Source organism: Schistosoma haematobium, chromosome 1 (assembly GCF_000699445.3).
Source record: "Schistosoma haematobium chromosome 1, whole genome shotgun sequence".
Taxonomy (NCBI): domain Eukaryota; kingdom Metazoa; phylum Platyhelminthes; class Trematoda; order Strigeidida; family Schistosomatidae; genus Schistosoma; species Schistosoma haematobium.
In genome coordinates, this window is record NC_067196.1 from 19,574,162 (window position 1) to 19,591,543 (window position 17,382).

Consider the following 17,382-nt stretch of genomic DNA (forward strand, 5'->3'; position numbering starts at 1 on the left):
ACTAACTGATAATAGAGTATTTCCCTAGTTCACCGACTGATACGGAAAATAGAAGTAATTATCCTGTTCTCCAGCTAACTAATTTCCTCTCAAAGTACTGCCCACAAATTGAAATATACTTTTGTATCCCTCTATGAATAGAATATTCCAGAGTTGTTTTTGGGTTAACCATTTCTTATTATGATATTGAATGATACAAGATTGAATCTTCAATGGGAAATGGTTTTCAAGATCATTGGTACTCTTTCTCAATGTCAGTCAACAGATGATAGTTCAAAGTTTTCCCAATCCATTCTTTGCAATCAGCAGTCACCATGTGATCGATCAATAACCTGTGATTTACTATAATTAACTGGAAAAATTAAATTCTGTATACAGTTTCTATGCAGGATTATTTTGACAATCAAATTTGAATATCGCGTAAACTGTTAAAGTAGAGCTACTCGGGAAATTTTTCTCCCTTTTAAATAAATTTTATGAATGTTGTAAAACACAGAACTTCGTTCCTTCTAACCTGTTTCAGATTCGAATTTCTATTGGTTATTTTACTATTCACAGTCGTCCTTTTTCTCTGCCCAATAGCGACAAGTTAATGTATACAATTATGAATGCATGAAATAGATATGAAAATACAAATGAAATCTGAAGTAATAGAAATAGGAAAGGAGATTGAGAGTTAAACACACACATACACACAAATTCAACTTCACATGAATCGTAAAGTGAAGTGAAAAGGGACCATAGAGCTTGACATATTTGCTCTTTTTTTTCTACAAAAGTCAGATTGTACAGAATAGAACATACTTTCTTGTTAAAAATATAAAAAAAGACAATAAAATGAAATTGTATGTTTTGAGTTGATAAGTTCAAATGATGTTTTAACAATCTATGCATTACATACCGACAAGTTAAAACAGGTTGAACCAATCAAAAAAGGGGAATTATTTGCTCATTTCAAACCCCTTCAAAATCCTTTCCCCCTCCCTTTTTAAAAAAATAAAATAAAATAAAAGCCATTTTCAGAGATAATAATAACTTGTTATTGTTTTACTTGAAACTAGTTGGTAATATTAATTCCTTTGATGAGAATCTGTACATGTATAACTATTCCATTTGGATCTTTAAAATAAGAATAGAATTTCAATCTTATTATAAAAAGAAATTATATTAAAATACTTCTATATATATTCAAGTAAGTTATTATATGTTAATTGACTTTTTTGAGTTATTCTGATAGTTTCTTTAGCCTTATACATATCTTGATTAATTATATACTACTTATTTATATGTGAGAAAGAAAACGGAACAAGAATGGTGATTTTCATAACTTTGACTTGCAAGAGATTATGAAATGATAGAAGTTAAACAGTTATTAAGTACCTGGAAACACTGAATGTTCATTTCGTTCAGGACTCCTTACTCATGACTACGCAAACTGAAAGGGTCCTATATTAAGATTAAAAATGACTATCCAGTGATTTCAGGTTTTTATATCTGTGAAGGTCTCAGCAATGTTTTTAAAGTTTTATTTTACAATGCATAGTAAATATTAAGATGGATATTAAACTGTCTCTGAAAATGAACGTCTTTATTCAGAACGTAAAGTTGCGATAGAAGTGTTACTAAAAATAAACCATAAATTTTTTTAGGTGTTATCATATTTTGACTGTTTAGTAAAATTATTTAATGTACAAAAATGAATTTTATCCACTAAGAATTATGCTAATTTGATTGAAAAGGCTACTTCAATAAATTCAGAGATTTTTAATTGATAAGGTTAAGCGTTTGCACGTGAGGCCAAAGGTTTCGAGTTCACGTCCCGCGGGATCATAGATATGCACTGCTGAAGAGACCGATACTAGGATGAAACGACTGTCCAGTGCTTCCAGATTTTTCATGATGGTCTAGCTTTAATTGACTCATGATCTCAACTATTAAAATTACTAAAATCTCCAAAAAACCCCCTTCTGATGATAATCTTTAAATACTCACTTTCTTTTTGTAAACTGTTAATGATCTCATGCATCAAGAAAAGTATATTTTCATTGTAATTACTTGTTATATGATCTAAGTTACTAACATTCAATTCATCTATTTCCATTTCTGTATTATTTATTACAAATGATAGATTTAACATCTCACTTCCATAAACGAACAGTTAGAATGAAATAAAACTATTTGATTTGCTATAATCACTGTTCAACAGTGTAATATGTTATTCATGTGATTAGACATTGATCCATTCATGGTCTCAATAAGAACTCAACAATCTCCAAAACATCATACTGAAACTAATCAATGAATTTTACAAAAAAGTGTACAAATAATAGTTGGCATTAAATACCATTCAGATAAAGTGAACATTAGGTAGAGAGCTAATAATAAATATATTTTCTGTTATATCCTAATGAGTAGAAAAATTATATTTTCGATGTTTCGTGACCTAATATAAGCCACTTCTTCAGAGTGACTGACTGTTCAATGGTTCCGGAACAAACGAAAAAATCTACAAGATAATTTATCAAAGAGTAGTTAATTTTCATATATATTTTTTTACCTACTCTTATCATAAGTATTCTTATTCGAAAGTTATATAGTAACAGTTTAACCTATACACTGATGATAAATGTAATTTATACACTGATATATTGTAGTCTCTTTTTTTAGAACTTATTAACTAAAGTTTACATAAGAATAGTATACAATGAATATAATTGTTGAATACTAAAGTGCGTGGATACTCACTGCTGAGCAGTCCCACGATAAGACAAAACAGTCATCTAGTGCTTCCAGGTTTTCCATGGTGGTCTAGCTTGAATTGACTCATGATCTCAACTATTGAAACTAAAGTATTTACTTAATTTAAAATTTTAATTATTAATGTAAGTCTGTAATAGAATTCTTTCTATAATTCTAAATTAACATTTCTGGTCATTTCTATCAAGGTTGAAATTCATTTTTGATAGTTTCTACGAGAAAAAAAACCCATAGAAACATGTACTTGGTTATTAGGATTTATGTTTCTAGTTATAAGTAGACTTCTAATATTTTTGTTAAATGTTGGTAAAAACAATTAAGTATTTATAGTTCCCTTCTGGATTATTATCAATTCTGTTTACGAATAATTGAGGATTTGTTGTTTTTGTTGTTGTATGAACGAGAAGGAATATGCACTCTAATAGACCGGAAATCTGACATACAGCAATACTTCAACGTTAATAATTCACATTCTAATATGAGATAGAGAGGATAGGATAATCAGGATAGATTTATTTTTCGAATAAAAGTCAAAAATTGAAATGAACAACAGTGTATACATAGTAAAATGTGATGAAGTTGGAGCATAACAAAGTTAATGATCAACAATCAATTAGATGATAGCTAAAGTTATGGCAGATATATAGATTTGAACAAAAGGAGAGATAACCTGATCTCTCCATAGAAATTTCAACTATTTAAATTACTATAATGTCCACAAAATACTAGCGACTGGCTTCAAAAGGTATTTCCTGGAGTTCTAATGGGAAGTAGTGACCAATGATGTTCAATTATTGTGATGTGGTAACTCACTGAAGACAATGGTGAGTGTATCGCTCAATTTCGTGGATTGGTTAAAGTTAGAAATTAACACCGTTGGATGCCGGCCAGCTTGGTGGTCTAGAGGTTAAGCGTTCGCTCGAGAAACTGATAGGTCCTGGGTTCGAATCTCGTGAGGCGAGATCATGGATACGCACTGCTGAGGAGTCCCACAATAAGACGAAACGGCCGTCCAGTGCTTCCAGGTTTTCCATGGCGGTCTAGCTTGAATTGACTCATGATCTCAACTATTAAAATTACTAAAATCTCCACAAAACTCCTTCTGATACTAACTTCATAACGGTCAAATCAAGATTTCTGCTGAACATTTATTTTAGTTAGGTTAGAATCTCAAATTGATAGATCATTTTAAAAAAACTAATATGCAACTTGTTTTTTTAAACGTGATTATTCATTGTGTATGTATTACGCTTAAATTTGATTTGTCTTGTCATATTGAAGTGTAAACAGTTAAGAAATGAAAAAAAAACAGTAAAACCACGTGAAACCAACTCATTTTTCATTAAACTTCACATTTAATGTAAATTACTAGTGATAATAATTAAATATAGTAAATACATATGAGAATCTCAAACAATATGCTCCCATCTTACTCTGTTCATATTATTATTGTTATTATTTTGTGTGGCATAATTATACAATCATGACCACGTCTCATTTTATTGATTGGTTCATTCCTTGTTTTCACTATCCATCATTGATTTTACTCACTGATTTTCTTAAAATGCCATTTTTAGTTACCACTTGACACTTATTATTGATGACATCAATAGCACATTTACCAAAAATGTGGTATTTATATTTATGACACAAAGAGAAAAACAAAATACAGAAATATCCAGTCATCATATACACTGTAAATGGTAGTTGTTATCATTGTCATTCCATTTACATTTTGTGATTTCTACATGTACTCACTTGAAAATTCATCATTTTCAATGAAGGAGGAGGAAAAAAAATAGACAAACACGTGTGCACACATCAACATCAACCGTTCAACCATATTATGTGAACTGGTAAATACACACACGTACATTATATGAACATATCACATGTTTATGTATTACACTTTGAAGAGAAATAAATCAACAATATATATATGTCCATACATGTGTATTAACAAATTTTTTTGGGGAGGAGGAGGGGCAAGTAGCTATATATAATAGACAGTTACTAAGTCAGTTACGGTTTCCTTTTTTTTAAATACATTTTTATATATGGATTTAAAATGTATATAACTAGCTAGGAAATTACTATACAACTGTTTACTAATGTGATATAAACGTTCAAAATAAATACGATTACAATTGAAATGACTTGATATGACAATTTAACTTTTTCTTAGGTAAGTTGAATAGTGTATTTGCATTGGATCAGTCAATAGATTTCTTTTTAATTTCATTAAATAATACCAGCTTTATATTAAAGATCATTTTTATTAATATTGACCATTTACAAAAGATTTCAATGAAAAGTAGAAAATAGGGAAGAACATTCTAGACAACTTACAATTTGTTGTATGATGAATAAATTTATGAGATATATTAATTGGATGCTAGCTCAGTGGTCTAGAGGTTATGCGTTCGCTTGCGAGATCGAAGGTCTTGAGTTCGAGTCCCACGGGATCGTGGATGCGTATTTCTGAAGAGTCCCATACTAAGATGAAACGGATGTGCAATGCTTTCAGGTTTTTGATAGTAGTCCAGTTTAGATCGACTCATAAACTCGACTGTTAAAGTAATTAAAGTGTATAAGAAAATATCGGCTAGATAATATTTACAAAAACATGTTGATAATCTGAAAGTTCTCTATTAAATTAGTTCCTTATCGTGGTCCTACACTAATAAATAGATTTTTAAATTAAATATAGATTAAATGACAAATAAATAAGATTGTAATCAATCTCGCTATCTACCTCCGTATCTTCCCTAAAAGCGATAATTAGTAGTTGATGATATGGTTTTTTCAGATAGATTACGTAAGAATACAAATAGAAGATAACATAAAATTGAAAATATTGAAAAAAAATATTTTGAGCGACATAATAGTAATTAAGTAGCAGATCAGGATAGCCGGAAAAATTGTATAAACTTTTACTATACACAGGTTTCAAGTATATTCATACCTATTGCCATGGGTTTCTCTGTACTTCGGAGACTGATTCTGAAAGCATAAGGCAAGTTGAACAGAATTCTACAGATAACCTTGAAGGCTAATTTTTTAAATGTGGTGACCATTACGGACTTAATATCCCAGAACAGAGCTCCTTATTATTTTATTTTGTCATTTGGTCAGTTATAAGAATGGTTTTCAAAAATCCGATGGTGTAACTGCCTGATTACATGTCCAATATAACTGATTCTATAGGAGCAGCTGAACTACTGAAATGAAAATAAATAGTATGATTATTATCCATCAAGCGTCTTAGAATGAATTTCAGAGTATCCTATGACTTTGTTAGTTAACATTACATTCAAAATTTACTACATACATATCTTTTGTACTTTTTTTTCTGAAGAAATCATCCACTCGCGTCCATATATAAAAATGAGATAAGACCTTGTAACTTTAAATCAATTGTAACTTGTGGGTCAGAATTAAATCTTTCAAGTAGAACTTCATTATTCAGTCTTCTTAAAACTCGTAAAATTTCTATTTCTATTTCATAAATCTAATTCAAAGTTGTTGGAACTGCTAACTGACTACCACACATAAAATAGGCAAGTCAAACGATCTGTTCTGTATGGTATATAAACTTTATATTCCCATTTTTTAATGTGAATACTAAAGATTATTGCAGTTCGATGTACAAATCTGTCAGAATACGTAATAGTAATTAAGAAATCCCATGGAAATACACGTACTCATGAAATTAAGAAACTTGTTTGACAATATATCTTCCATACATCACTTAACTGCCTTAATTGAATGAAAGTCAGTGGTTAGCGCCAGTGAGCTTAAAGTAACACGACAGTTGTCTGATGTTACCAAGATCTGCATACCCTTTTTTAAAAACTTTCCATCCCAATGAATCAAATATATTTTACTAGGATATCTATAAATTTTCTGTTCCAGATGATTTTCCGTTACATTACAGTAGGTTTTCTTAAAACCAATTATTCATTCAGTAATTCTGATGACAAGATTTCAAGTATTGTTTCTTTCGATAATAGAATACATTTTCCCAATTTCACACTTATCCATTAATAGAATGCAAATGTTTGAAAAAAAAATCTCTTGATGTTCAAAATTTATGTTAACATGTTTAAACTTGAAGGAATGACTGACACTCTCTGAGGAAAAGTGAAACTAAAACCTGAATATTATGCATCATTTTCAAGTTGACTGTTGGGATTCATTAACTACATACTGGACACTGCAAAGGGTCTTATTTTACCTATCCTATACAATTGCCGTAAACCCGATGTCATTGTAAACTTTTCAATGTAGAAGTGTAATAAGATTAGTAGACTTTCAAACCAATATGTTCACCTTTTTTAAAACTGGGTGATTTAAATGATAAGGTAAAATAATGTTGAAATAGGGAAATGAATGTACTCATTATGTTATTTATTCAAAAGATTGAATTAAATTAGTCATTCAGGTGATAAACAAATAACTATGATCTTTTATGAGCAATCGTTTAGTTGTAGATATTGAGTTTACATACTATTTACAACAGTCTACAAAAGTTATTTTGAGGTACTCATAATCCTTATCAGATGAGGTCAGTTGTCTGACTCACTCTTAAATCTTGCAATACGTCAACTAATATTAATGAATTTAACAGTAAAATCCAGTTTAAAACGACTATGAATTGAAATCTGAAGGTTTTCAATAAAAGACGTTTGAGGACTATAAGTTAACCGGCCAAATACGCTGACTGACTAATAGCATGCAAATAATACCATGATGCGGAGTGATAACTTCTAACTAAATCAGATTAATTATATAAGCTACCAATTGAACTGATATCAGGTGATAAGACAAGTACCCAGTATAATGGATATTTTATGTAATAAAATAACATCCTTATAAACAAAATAATCATAATCATAAACGTGATTAGTTTGTAGGTTATTCACTTTCCTATCATATCATTTTTCCATAAAATGATGCGGTATCCTCCCGTGACAACATTGATAAGACTGTGATATTGTTTTTGGTTCATTTCACGTATTCTTCACTTTTGACGGAGAACACTTTTCATTTTTGTCTGCTGTGTGCAGCTGTACAAGTGGCATAAATTTGCGAATTAGGCATAATTTTTTTATTTCATTTTTCTTCTCTTCAAGCTAAATATTTATCACATACTTTGAATTGTAACGATGTGAACACTGAAATTGATTTCATTCTGTAATTAGGACTGTCGATAATTTCTGTGAGACCATTTATCATTTCTGTTCTAGTGTTAAGCCAAGATTTAATGTTTCGTTGTTGAGCTTTATTTAAAGATTTATTCTTAAATTTATAGTAAATGAAAAATAGATCACTCAGTACGCATGTAATAAAGAACAGTTTTGAATGATTAATGAGCTCTAAGATTATTTCATTCAAGATATTATTTTTATTAAAAATTGAAATCTTTCTGTTTTTCAATTAATGTTAACTTGAATGATATTTGCTTACTAGATCTTTGTTGTATGCTCAATAATTATCGCATTTATATCTTTTATTCTACTGATTTACTGATCTTAAAAAGAAAATTATTTTAATAAGTCAACTCAAGAGAAAAGTGGATTATCTGGCCTCCTGTTATATTAAGTGATTTATGATTGGTTAGAATGGGCTCCCATATTAGTAGTTCCTTTGTTTTTACAAATGACCCCCAAATGCCCTGGTACGGTGGAGAGTGGGAAAAGTCAGTTCTCTCTTTCCAAATGCTCTCATATGGCCACGCATATGCAGCCACTACCAGAGAGGTCCTACTCAATCCATTCTCTCAGCATTACTGTTGTTTACGAAATTGAGAGGACGAAAAGAGAATGTCCAGAACTTTAATCGGATTGGTTGGTAGATATGGAGGATCCACACAGGGGAGTTGTAAAACCCTGATTCCAAACAAATAGTGCACATCCTGAGGGAAAAAATGGCGTATGGACCAGTTGTTGGTCACCGACTACCACGGGACTGCATCTCTCGAGGTTACTCCACTGCCTTGCGGATTAGACATCTAGATCAAAGGCTCGGGAAGTACCACAACCCACACACAAATCAAGTGACTTGTGTGGTGCATATGTATTCGATACCCCTTTGTACTAATATTTATGTGTTCAAATAAATAAACAATAAATTATTTCTACAAATGATTAAGCTAGAACATTTAGAAGTGTTAATTCCATCTTCACTAAACTGTTTATTGATACATTTGAAATGACGAATTGCTAACAATTATCATGATCTACTTAACTCAGTTTTTTTAATGTGTTATCTCAGTCTCAAAATAAGAAGTAATGTTTAAAGCCGACTACACAGTAGTGTACTTTATTCTAGAGTTGGATTGGTTTGAATAAGGATTTATTAAGCGAATAATTCATAATATTTTCATCACTACGTATACAAACAGCTTTGAGACCTAAATAGAAGTAGATTGTATGAAGATTTAACAATTAAATGTTTTTGTGGATATTGTAGTAATTTCAATGGTTGAAATCATGAGTCAACTGAAGCTAGACTACCATTGGGAACCTGGAAGCACTGGATGACCGTTTCGTTCTATTGTGGGACTCCTCAGCAGTGCGCATCCACGATCCCGCCCCCCCGCGAACTTCCAATCCAAGACCTATCAGCCTCTCACGCGAACGCTTAACCTCTAGACCACTAAGCTGCCCGGCATCTAACGGTGTTAATTTCTAACTTTAACCAATCCACGAAATTGAGCGATACATGGTGGTTTAGCTTCAACTGACTCATGATCACAACCATTGAAATTAAAACTTTGTCATGGTTAGAGAAGCAGTGTATCATTTAAGAATGTAGTATAAATCTTCAAAAAAACCATATTTAATAATTAAGTAGCACAAACTACTTCATCAAGACTTCACTATTATATATATATATATATATATATATATATATATATATATATATATATATATATATATATATATAAGCATTAACACTGATATTCACGTATCATCTCAGTATCAGATGCTTTAAAACCATAATAAGATCCTTAAAGTAATAGTATCAGTGTTCTTTTTTGATCATCTAGAGACAAGTACTACAAGACCAACGAAACACTTAATTTAATTATCCATTAAAATCTTTTTTAGTTTATCAGTCCCTTTTGTAAATAAATTCGTAATAATAATAATAATAATAATAAAGAATTACAATGAAAAGTTAAATAGCAATTACTTTTGACTTTCATAATGAATTCGAATGGACACGTGTCACTAACACAAACATCTGGGTGAATTAATTATTTCACTTTGAAAATATTTTGATTCATGTTTTATGACTGTAGTCAATTGAAATCTGTATTACATAATTTCAGGGTGTGTGTGTGTTTTAATGAGTTAACTAAAAAAAGGAAATATAAAACTTAATCGAATTTCTCTTTATATGAACAGTTTTAATGGCCAGTTGAATAGTCATAAATCAATCGAAATAATAATAAAAGGAGTAAAAGTAAGGAACGTTAACTATTCACAATGCTAATGCACTATTTTCCAATCATTAATCGTTAGGTTGACAATGACTTTGTGATAAGTATCTAGGGTAATATGGTGAGGATATTAGGTGAATAACAATCGGTACTGTTATAACTTTTGATTTAATGACCAAAACCAATTACTTGAAAATGTTATAATATTTGTTGAGTGAACCTATTTGATACTATAATTCATTTCATTATAGAGAACTGTATCTAAAACAATTGTTTTTAAAGACGGTCTCTTTTAAAAAAATAATAAACCATACATTAAAACCATTTGTTTGTATTTAGACATAACTTAGGAGATAGATCAACATTATTCCTTATTTCGTTTCTTACCCAATCTTCTCAACGAATGACCCCATAGTCTTCCTAAATGTCTACAACTAAATCATAATTATTTGTTGACTTTCAATAAACTTGTGCGTTGATCTTCTAAAGTTTCACGGTAAACGTTGACGGGTTGATTCAATCAAGTCAAAAATGAGATAACAAAAGACTAGTGATAATAGATGAGGATCTTATTACACTACATATTGGCCAAAATTGAAAATATGAACCACAATATATCAATTAAGTGATTAACTGGTTTGCCAAGATATCCAAAGGTTATAATATAATGATGACGATCTGCATTTAGCAGTACAATTCAAGTTGAAATCTTTCTATAGCATTTTATGTCAGTTTTTTGTTTTGACAGTAGTAGAATAAATGAAAATTGCATAAAGTTATTACTTCTGGAAGTGTTCGGATACTCAGTTTAAAGCTGCTTGCATCTCCTGAAAAAAAAAATGGACTAGATAACTGTTTTACTGAATAGTGTACTTCCCAACGTCATGATGTCTGATATATCACCGAATTATAGTGAAAATACCTCTCACTTTATTTCTTAGGTATGATTATGTGTTAATTATTGAACATTATAATTAACGGTTGCAGGAAAATCGCATTATATACTAATGGTACTTTATTGAATCCTTACCAATATTAGGGAAACTGAAATTATGAGGCTTCATATATTAGTCATCCATTCAAGGTGAATATATTGCCTTCTATTTAATGTTTTAAAATGAATTGAATTAAAGATTATAATCCAAAATGTTTATTAGTAACTGATACATAAGCAAAAATTCCAATTCCAAAATTCAGTGTAATCGATTATACTTCAAACTTCTAAAAAGTAAATGAATTAGTTATTTTATTCCTTAAAATTAGTTACTAACTCTTCAACTACTTATATAAATAGATTTTTTTAAAATGTACTCTCATATGGATAAACTAATTATTTTGCTAGTTATAGATTGTAGATGTGCACTGATGAGAATTCCCATACTAGGACGAAACGGTCATCTAATGCTTACAGGTTTTTCATGATGGTCCAACTTCAATTGACTGACTCAACTATTGAGATGGTGGAGAAGATTTGTAGCTCAGGTGGATGATTTTGGTGGAGTTTTGTTCTCTGAGCTGGATGGTTTGGTCGTGACTCAACTATTAAAAATAGATTTAACTTGTAATAATTCTAATTTATGGAATATACAGAATATAAATAACTTCAAATTGATCATTGAAGTTAAAATCATAAAAGTAATTATTCAATAAGAAATTAATAATTAAACTACCAACTAAATGTTTAATTTTCATTAAGAATAAGAATTCTGATATCTTTACAGTTGATTGAAAATTACGAAATGTCAGTAGTTATATAACAGTGTACCCATTTTTATCACAACAGACTTTATTATAAAGATGGTATTGAATGGTTTATTAATGGTGGAATATACTTAAATAGGTAACTTTATAAATATATTAAGGTTTAGTCATTGAGATATAATGAAAATATATTTGTTACTAACTTTCTACCCAATATTCAGTTACTTTGAAACTATCAAGTCTAACCATAGCATTGATACATTTAAGTAAGGAAAGTGTAGAAGTTAGTAGTATAAACAAAATTACTTTTATCAGAAGGGGTTTTGTGGAGATTTTAGTAAGTTCACTAGTTGAAATCATGAGTCATTTGAAGTTAAACCACCATGGAAAACCTGGAAGCACTGGATGGCCGTTTCATCCTAGTATGAGACTCCTCAGCTGTGAGTATTCACGATCTCACCCCCTGCAACATTCGAACCCAGGAGCTATCAGTCTCGCGAGCAAACGCTTAACCATTAGACCAATGAGCTGGCATTCAGTGGTGTCAATGTCCAACTTCAACCAATCCACGATATTGCACCACCGTCTATTATTGTTTTCAGTGAGTTACTGCCTCACAACAGACCCCGTTGAACTCCACTGGTCACATAGAATCGTGGATGCACGTTGCTGAGGAGTCCCATACTAGGAAGAAACGGTCGTCCAGTGCTTCCAGATTTTCTATGGTGGTCTAGCTTCAATTGACTCATGATCTCAACCATTGAAATATATAAATCAGTCAAATAATAGATGATTAAGTCAAATATTAAATGACTTGAAAGTTTTAACATAAGATTTCTTTCTACTTTTATGTTAATAGCACGTTTCATCACTTCTCAAATTATTATATTAATCAATGTAATATATATTCGTTTTACAGCATTGTATTTTGAATCGTGATCTTTAATAAGTAATCTACTATCTTCATTCAAACATAATTATTGATTAGATTAATATTATATATTGAAACGAATGTCTGCAGATACATGGATATCTTCACATTGTGAACTTAATCATCTTACTGATAGGGCACCATCATCATCGTCATCATCAACTATCTCATCATCACCATCATTATCATCATCATCATCATCATCATCATCATCATCATCATTATTCAATATAAATGTTATACAACAATTTTCAAACGTATTTAATAAGTTTTATTCATCTGAAATAAATCCATTCATTTCTACAAAATCTAATGATTCACATTTATATACTACTAATTATTTAAATCAAACAGTAATGAATAATAATATAACTAAAGAACAAACTTTACAAGAGAATCATTTACAAAATGTTCAAGAAATAGTTTATAAATTTTTAAAAATATTTCCACAATTTGATCTATTACAAAAATCAATAAACAATCATGAAACATCTTCAGAAAGATCTATACAAGATTTAACAATGAATCGTAATGGACAATATGATTTAAATATATCTGATTTTAATTGTAGTAATACAACATTAGGTACATTACCAAGTCCATCAGAAAAATCTAGTCCATATGATTCTAGTTTATGTTATCAACAAATGAATCATCAAATGAATGATCATGAAATTGAAGATCCTAATGATTATCATAATAAATTGGATAAAGAAGAAAAACTTCAGAATAGTAATGAAGTCAATGAATTCAATTGTACATTAGATCATATTAAAATGAATAAAATAAATAGTTTATATACTACTGTACCATGTGATACAGGATTAAACAATATATTTAATATAAATAGTAATATAAGACAAGATTATAGATCCCCTATTGAAAACCTAACAAATCATTTGCCCTATCAATATGAAAATTCTTTGAAATATGATCATGAACAATCAAATACTGAACAATATGCTATTAATTTATCTATGAAAAAGGCAAATCTAAATCAAACACTACCTACTTCACAATCTGAAATGATTCATCATAATACAGAAACAAATGATCATTCATTGTCAAATCCAGCAGTTTATGAATATTATACTAGATTAATGCAACTTAGTTATATTGAATGGTTTAGATATCTCGTTTGTCAGTCACCACAAATAACAGGAAATTCTTCTACCTCAAGTCCTATTCCCCATTTAATTCAAAATAACAATATTTATTATCCAAACAATGATAAATCCTGTGATTTTAATAGTTTAAATAATGTTAACAATACTTTTCGAAGTAACCACTCTTTAAAAGATGTTCAAAATATAGATAGATTAGCATTTCATCATTCTAACGAACCTCTTTCAATTAATTCAGATATTTTAGGATCAACTTATTCATCATATGATTTAACTAATTTTCCTTGTAACTTACAGTCTAATTTCTCATTGAATAATCATCAAAATGCTTTGTTAAATCGTCTTTCAACGATTACATCAACAACACATTCATTACCATCTTATTCACCAATACGAATTACCAAGTCTGGCCTTCAATCAATGACAAAAGATGTTTCAAAGTTAACAAATATTTGTAATATGAAATCAAAGAGCTATTCTGGAAATCCAATAATTTCAAAATATTCTAACACAAAAAGTACTGATCGTACATTAATTATCAATGGACCTAATAGTTATGCTTGTAAACTTTGTTCAAAAGTTTATTCACAAGCATCCGCATTAAAAATGCATGTACGTACACACACATTACCATGTCGATGTACACATTGTGGTAAATCATTTTCACGTAAATGGCTCCTTAAAGGACATGAACGTACACATACTGGTGAAAGACCATATTCATGTAGTGTTTGTAGTCGATCATTTGCAGATCGATCAAATCTAAGAGCGCATATGCAAACACATCAACGTGAAAAACGTTATTCATGTCCACATTGTCCACGTTCATTTTCACGAATGGGTCTATTAAATAAACATATGATACAATGTACTCAAAATATCGAATCAAACAATAGTATTAACAATCGAAAAAATAACAACACAATGAAACTATCAAATTGTTATCTTCCTATCAAATTTTCCTGATCCAGATATCTAATTTAATTGTCAATATTTTATTTATACAATGAACAATTTACAATTAGATAAAATACTTTACTAAACACTTATATGAATACCTCTATTCACTGTTAAACACATAAACTTAGATAAGCTTATCATAAGATAAAATGTATAAAGTAGATTTGTAGATATATTTTCAATTAGTCTATAAGTAATATGTGTACACATGTATATCTGAGGTTTACCCCTCCTCCTCCTCCTCCTCCTCCTCCTCCTCCTCCTCTTCCTCCTTTGTTTCCCATTTTAACCTCATTACAAGAAATTGTGGACCTTTTTTTTCTTAGAGAGCTAATTGTACTTAAGTTGTTTCATTATATTACATATGAAGAGAAAAAATTCTGCTTCATTTACTTTTTATCAATGTACAGATACAAAAAAACCCGTCATGATTATAATCTACTTATGTGAAATATAAAATTAATTTTTAAAGACTTTCGGTTGTTGTTTTTGTTGTTATTATCAGTAATAGTAGGATTGTAATTATCATATAAAGGGGAAAATGATAAATAAGCACCTTTTTCAAGTAATAGTGACAATAAAATTCTCAGGGTTTCCAAAGACTCAGGTTATTCATAACACTTCGTTCTATAAAAAGTGAATGTATTAGTGAAATTAGAGCAGAGAGCTTTTGAGTAGTTCTATACAATATCCACTTCTCATTAGTTTAAGAAGAAATTAACTTCAGATTTAAATTGACATGAATTATTAATGTTAGATATACAATTTACAAGTTTCAGGTGTAATCAAGCATATATCAATGGATTTCACCGTCATCAATTATTTTAATTGTTCAAAAGAAGTTTACACTCATATGTTACACTGAAAAATGCATTACAATGCAATTTTATAATCACCAAAATACAATCTAAACAACATTATCTAGTTGGTTTGAAGTGAATGTAAGTCCTAAACAAGAATGAATTGGTCGTCAAGTTTTACATGGTTTTTAAAGGGATCCCCAAATGATATCAATCTATGATGAATACAACTTATAAAGGTAATGTCCATATGACTCTGTCATCGAATTCCTGTAGTATCTAAGTATCAGAAATAGTAATTCGTAAATTAGAATATTATACTAATAATGGCTAAATAGAATGGACGTTCCAAAAGAAATTTTAACTAGGCTGTTCTAAAATCATAGAAGTCTCCTATTTTGTTGAAAAAGATATGATCTATAAGGACAGTTAACAAACTAACAATATTAGGACGAAAGTTAACGAAAAATTCCACCTTTCATTTCTAATAAGACTAAATTAATGAATTATCGCTTCTTCGAATTCCATTATTAATTTGTCTTACTACATAAAAATCAAATTCGAAATTAATTACAGGCCTTAAAATGCCCTGGTACGGCCGAGAGTGGGGAGAGTCAACTCTCTCTCTCCAAATGCTCTGACATGGCCACGTGTATATCTTTATTGTCAGAGACATCCTACTCAATCCATTCTCGCTGTCGGAGTGTTGTTTACAAAATTAAGAGGACGAAAAGAGAATGTCCGGAACTTTAATCGGGTTGGTTGATGGATATGGAGAATCCACCTACGGGAGTTGTAAAACGAATGGTGCACATGGTCTCCAGGGTCCTGAGGAAGCAAATGGCATATGAAACAGTTACTGGTCGCCGACTACCATGGGACTGCATCTCCCAAGGTTACTCCACTGCCTTGTGGATCAGACCTTTAGGTCAAAGGCTCCAGGTGTTGGCCCCCTGTGAAAACCACCTGCTTCAGTTCGGCCGTCCAACCCTCAAAAATCGAATGATTTTACGTAACGCACATGTATTTAGTGCCTCCTTGTATCAATGGTTATGTGTTTAAATAACTAAATAAACTTGCTCAAATGGAACTTCTTTCTGTTCTCTCCACACTGTCGCTTTTGTTTTCTGTATAATATTTGACAATCTACATATAATTAATCTGTGCATATTAACACAAATTTAGTATTTGTCTATCATAATGAATCAGGTAAATTATCCTACTAACACCTGTAGAAAGTTAATTTTCGATTCTTCTTCTTCTTCTCATAAATAATTAAAAGTATTTTAGGACAAGAGAACTTATAGAAAACAAAGGGATTGCGTGTATAACAATATAAGATTATTATTATTATTATTAATAATCTCTTTAATAGATATTTCATCAATAACATCTCTATATTTTCATCCATAATTAGTTATGTGCTCACAGATAGACATTGTCCCTTATTGAACAAACAAGCAAATGAATACACTACCAGAATCTCATCCGATAAAATATGAGTGTTTGTGTATATGTAGGTGTATACATATATATGTGTGTGTGTGTGAGTGATTGACTGTAACCACAAAAGAAGGTGTATAAATTTCTTTCTTCAAACTATTAGAAACTATTTTTCGATTATATGCTTATTATTATTTTCCATTATAGAAGTATGAG

General features: G+C 30.2%; 1 protein-coding gene across 1 annotated transcript; it reads left to right on the forward strand.

Annotated features, from left to right (window-relative positions):
- The first annotated feature begins 4,824 nt into the window (after window positions 1-4,824).
- On the forward strand, window positions 4,825-15,371 carry MS3_00004386 (uncharacterized protein). The gene is made up of 2 exons (XM_012939761.3): window positions 4,825-4,942; window positions 12,828-15,371. Exon 2 carries the CDS (start codon window positions 12,920-12,922, stop codon window positions 14,927-14,929), a length of 2,010 nt encoding a protein of 669 aa, XP_012795215.2. The 5' UTR covers window positions 4,825-4,942; window positions 12,828-12,919; the 3' UTR covers window positions 14,930-15,371.
- Window positions 15,372-17,382: the final 2,011 nt, after the last annotated feature.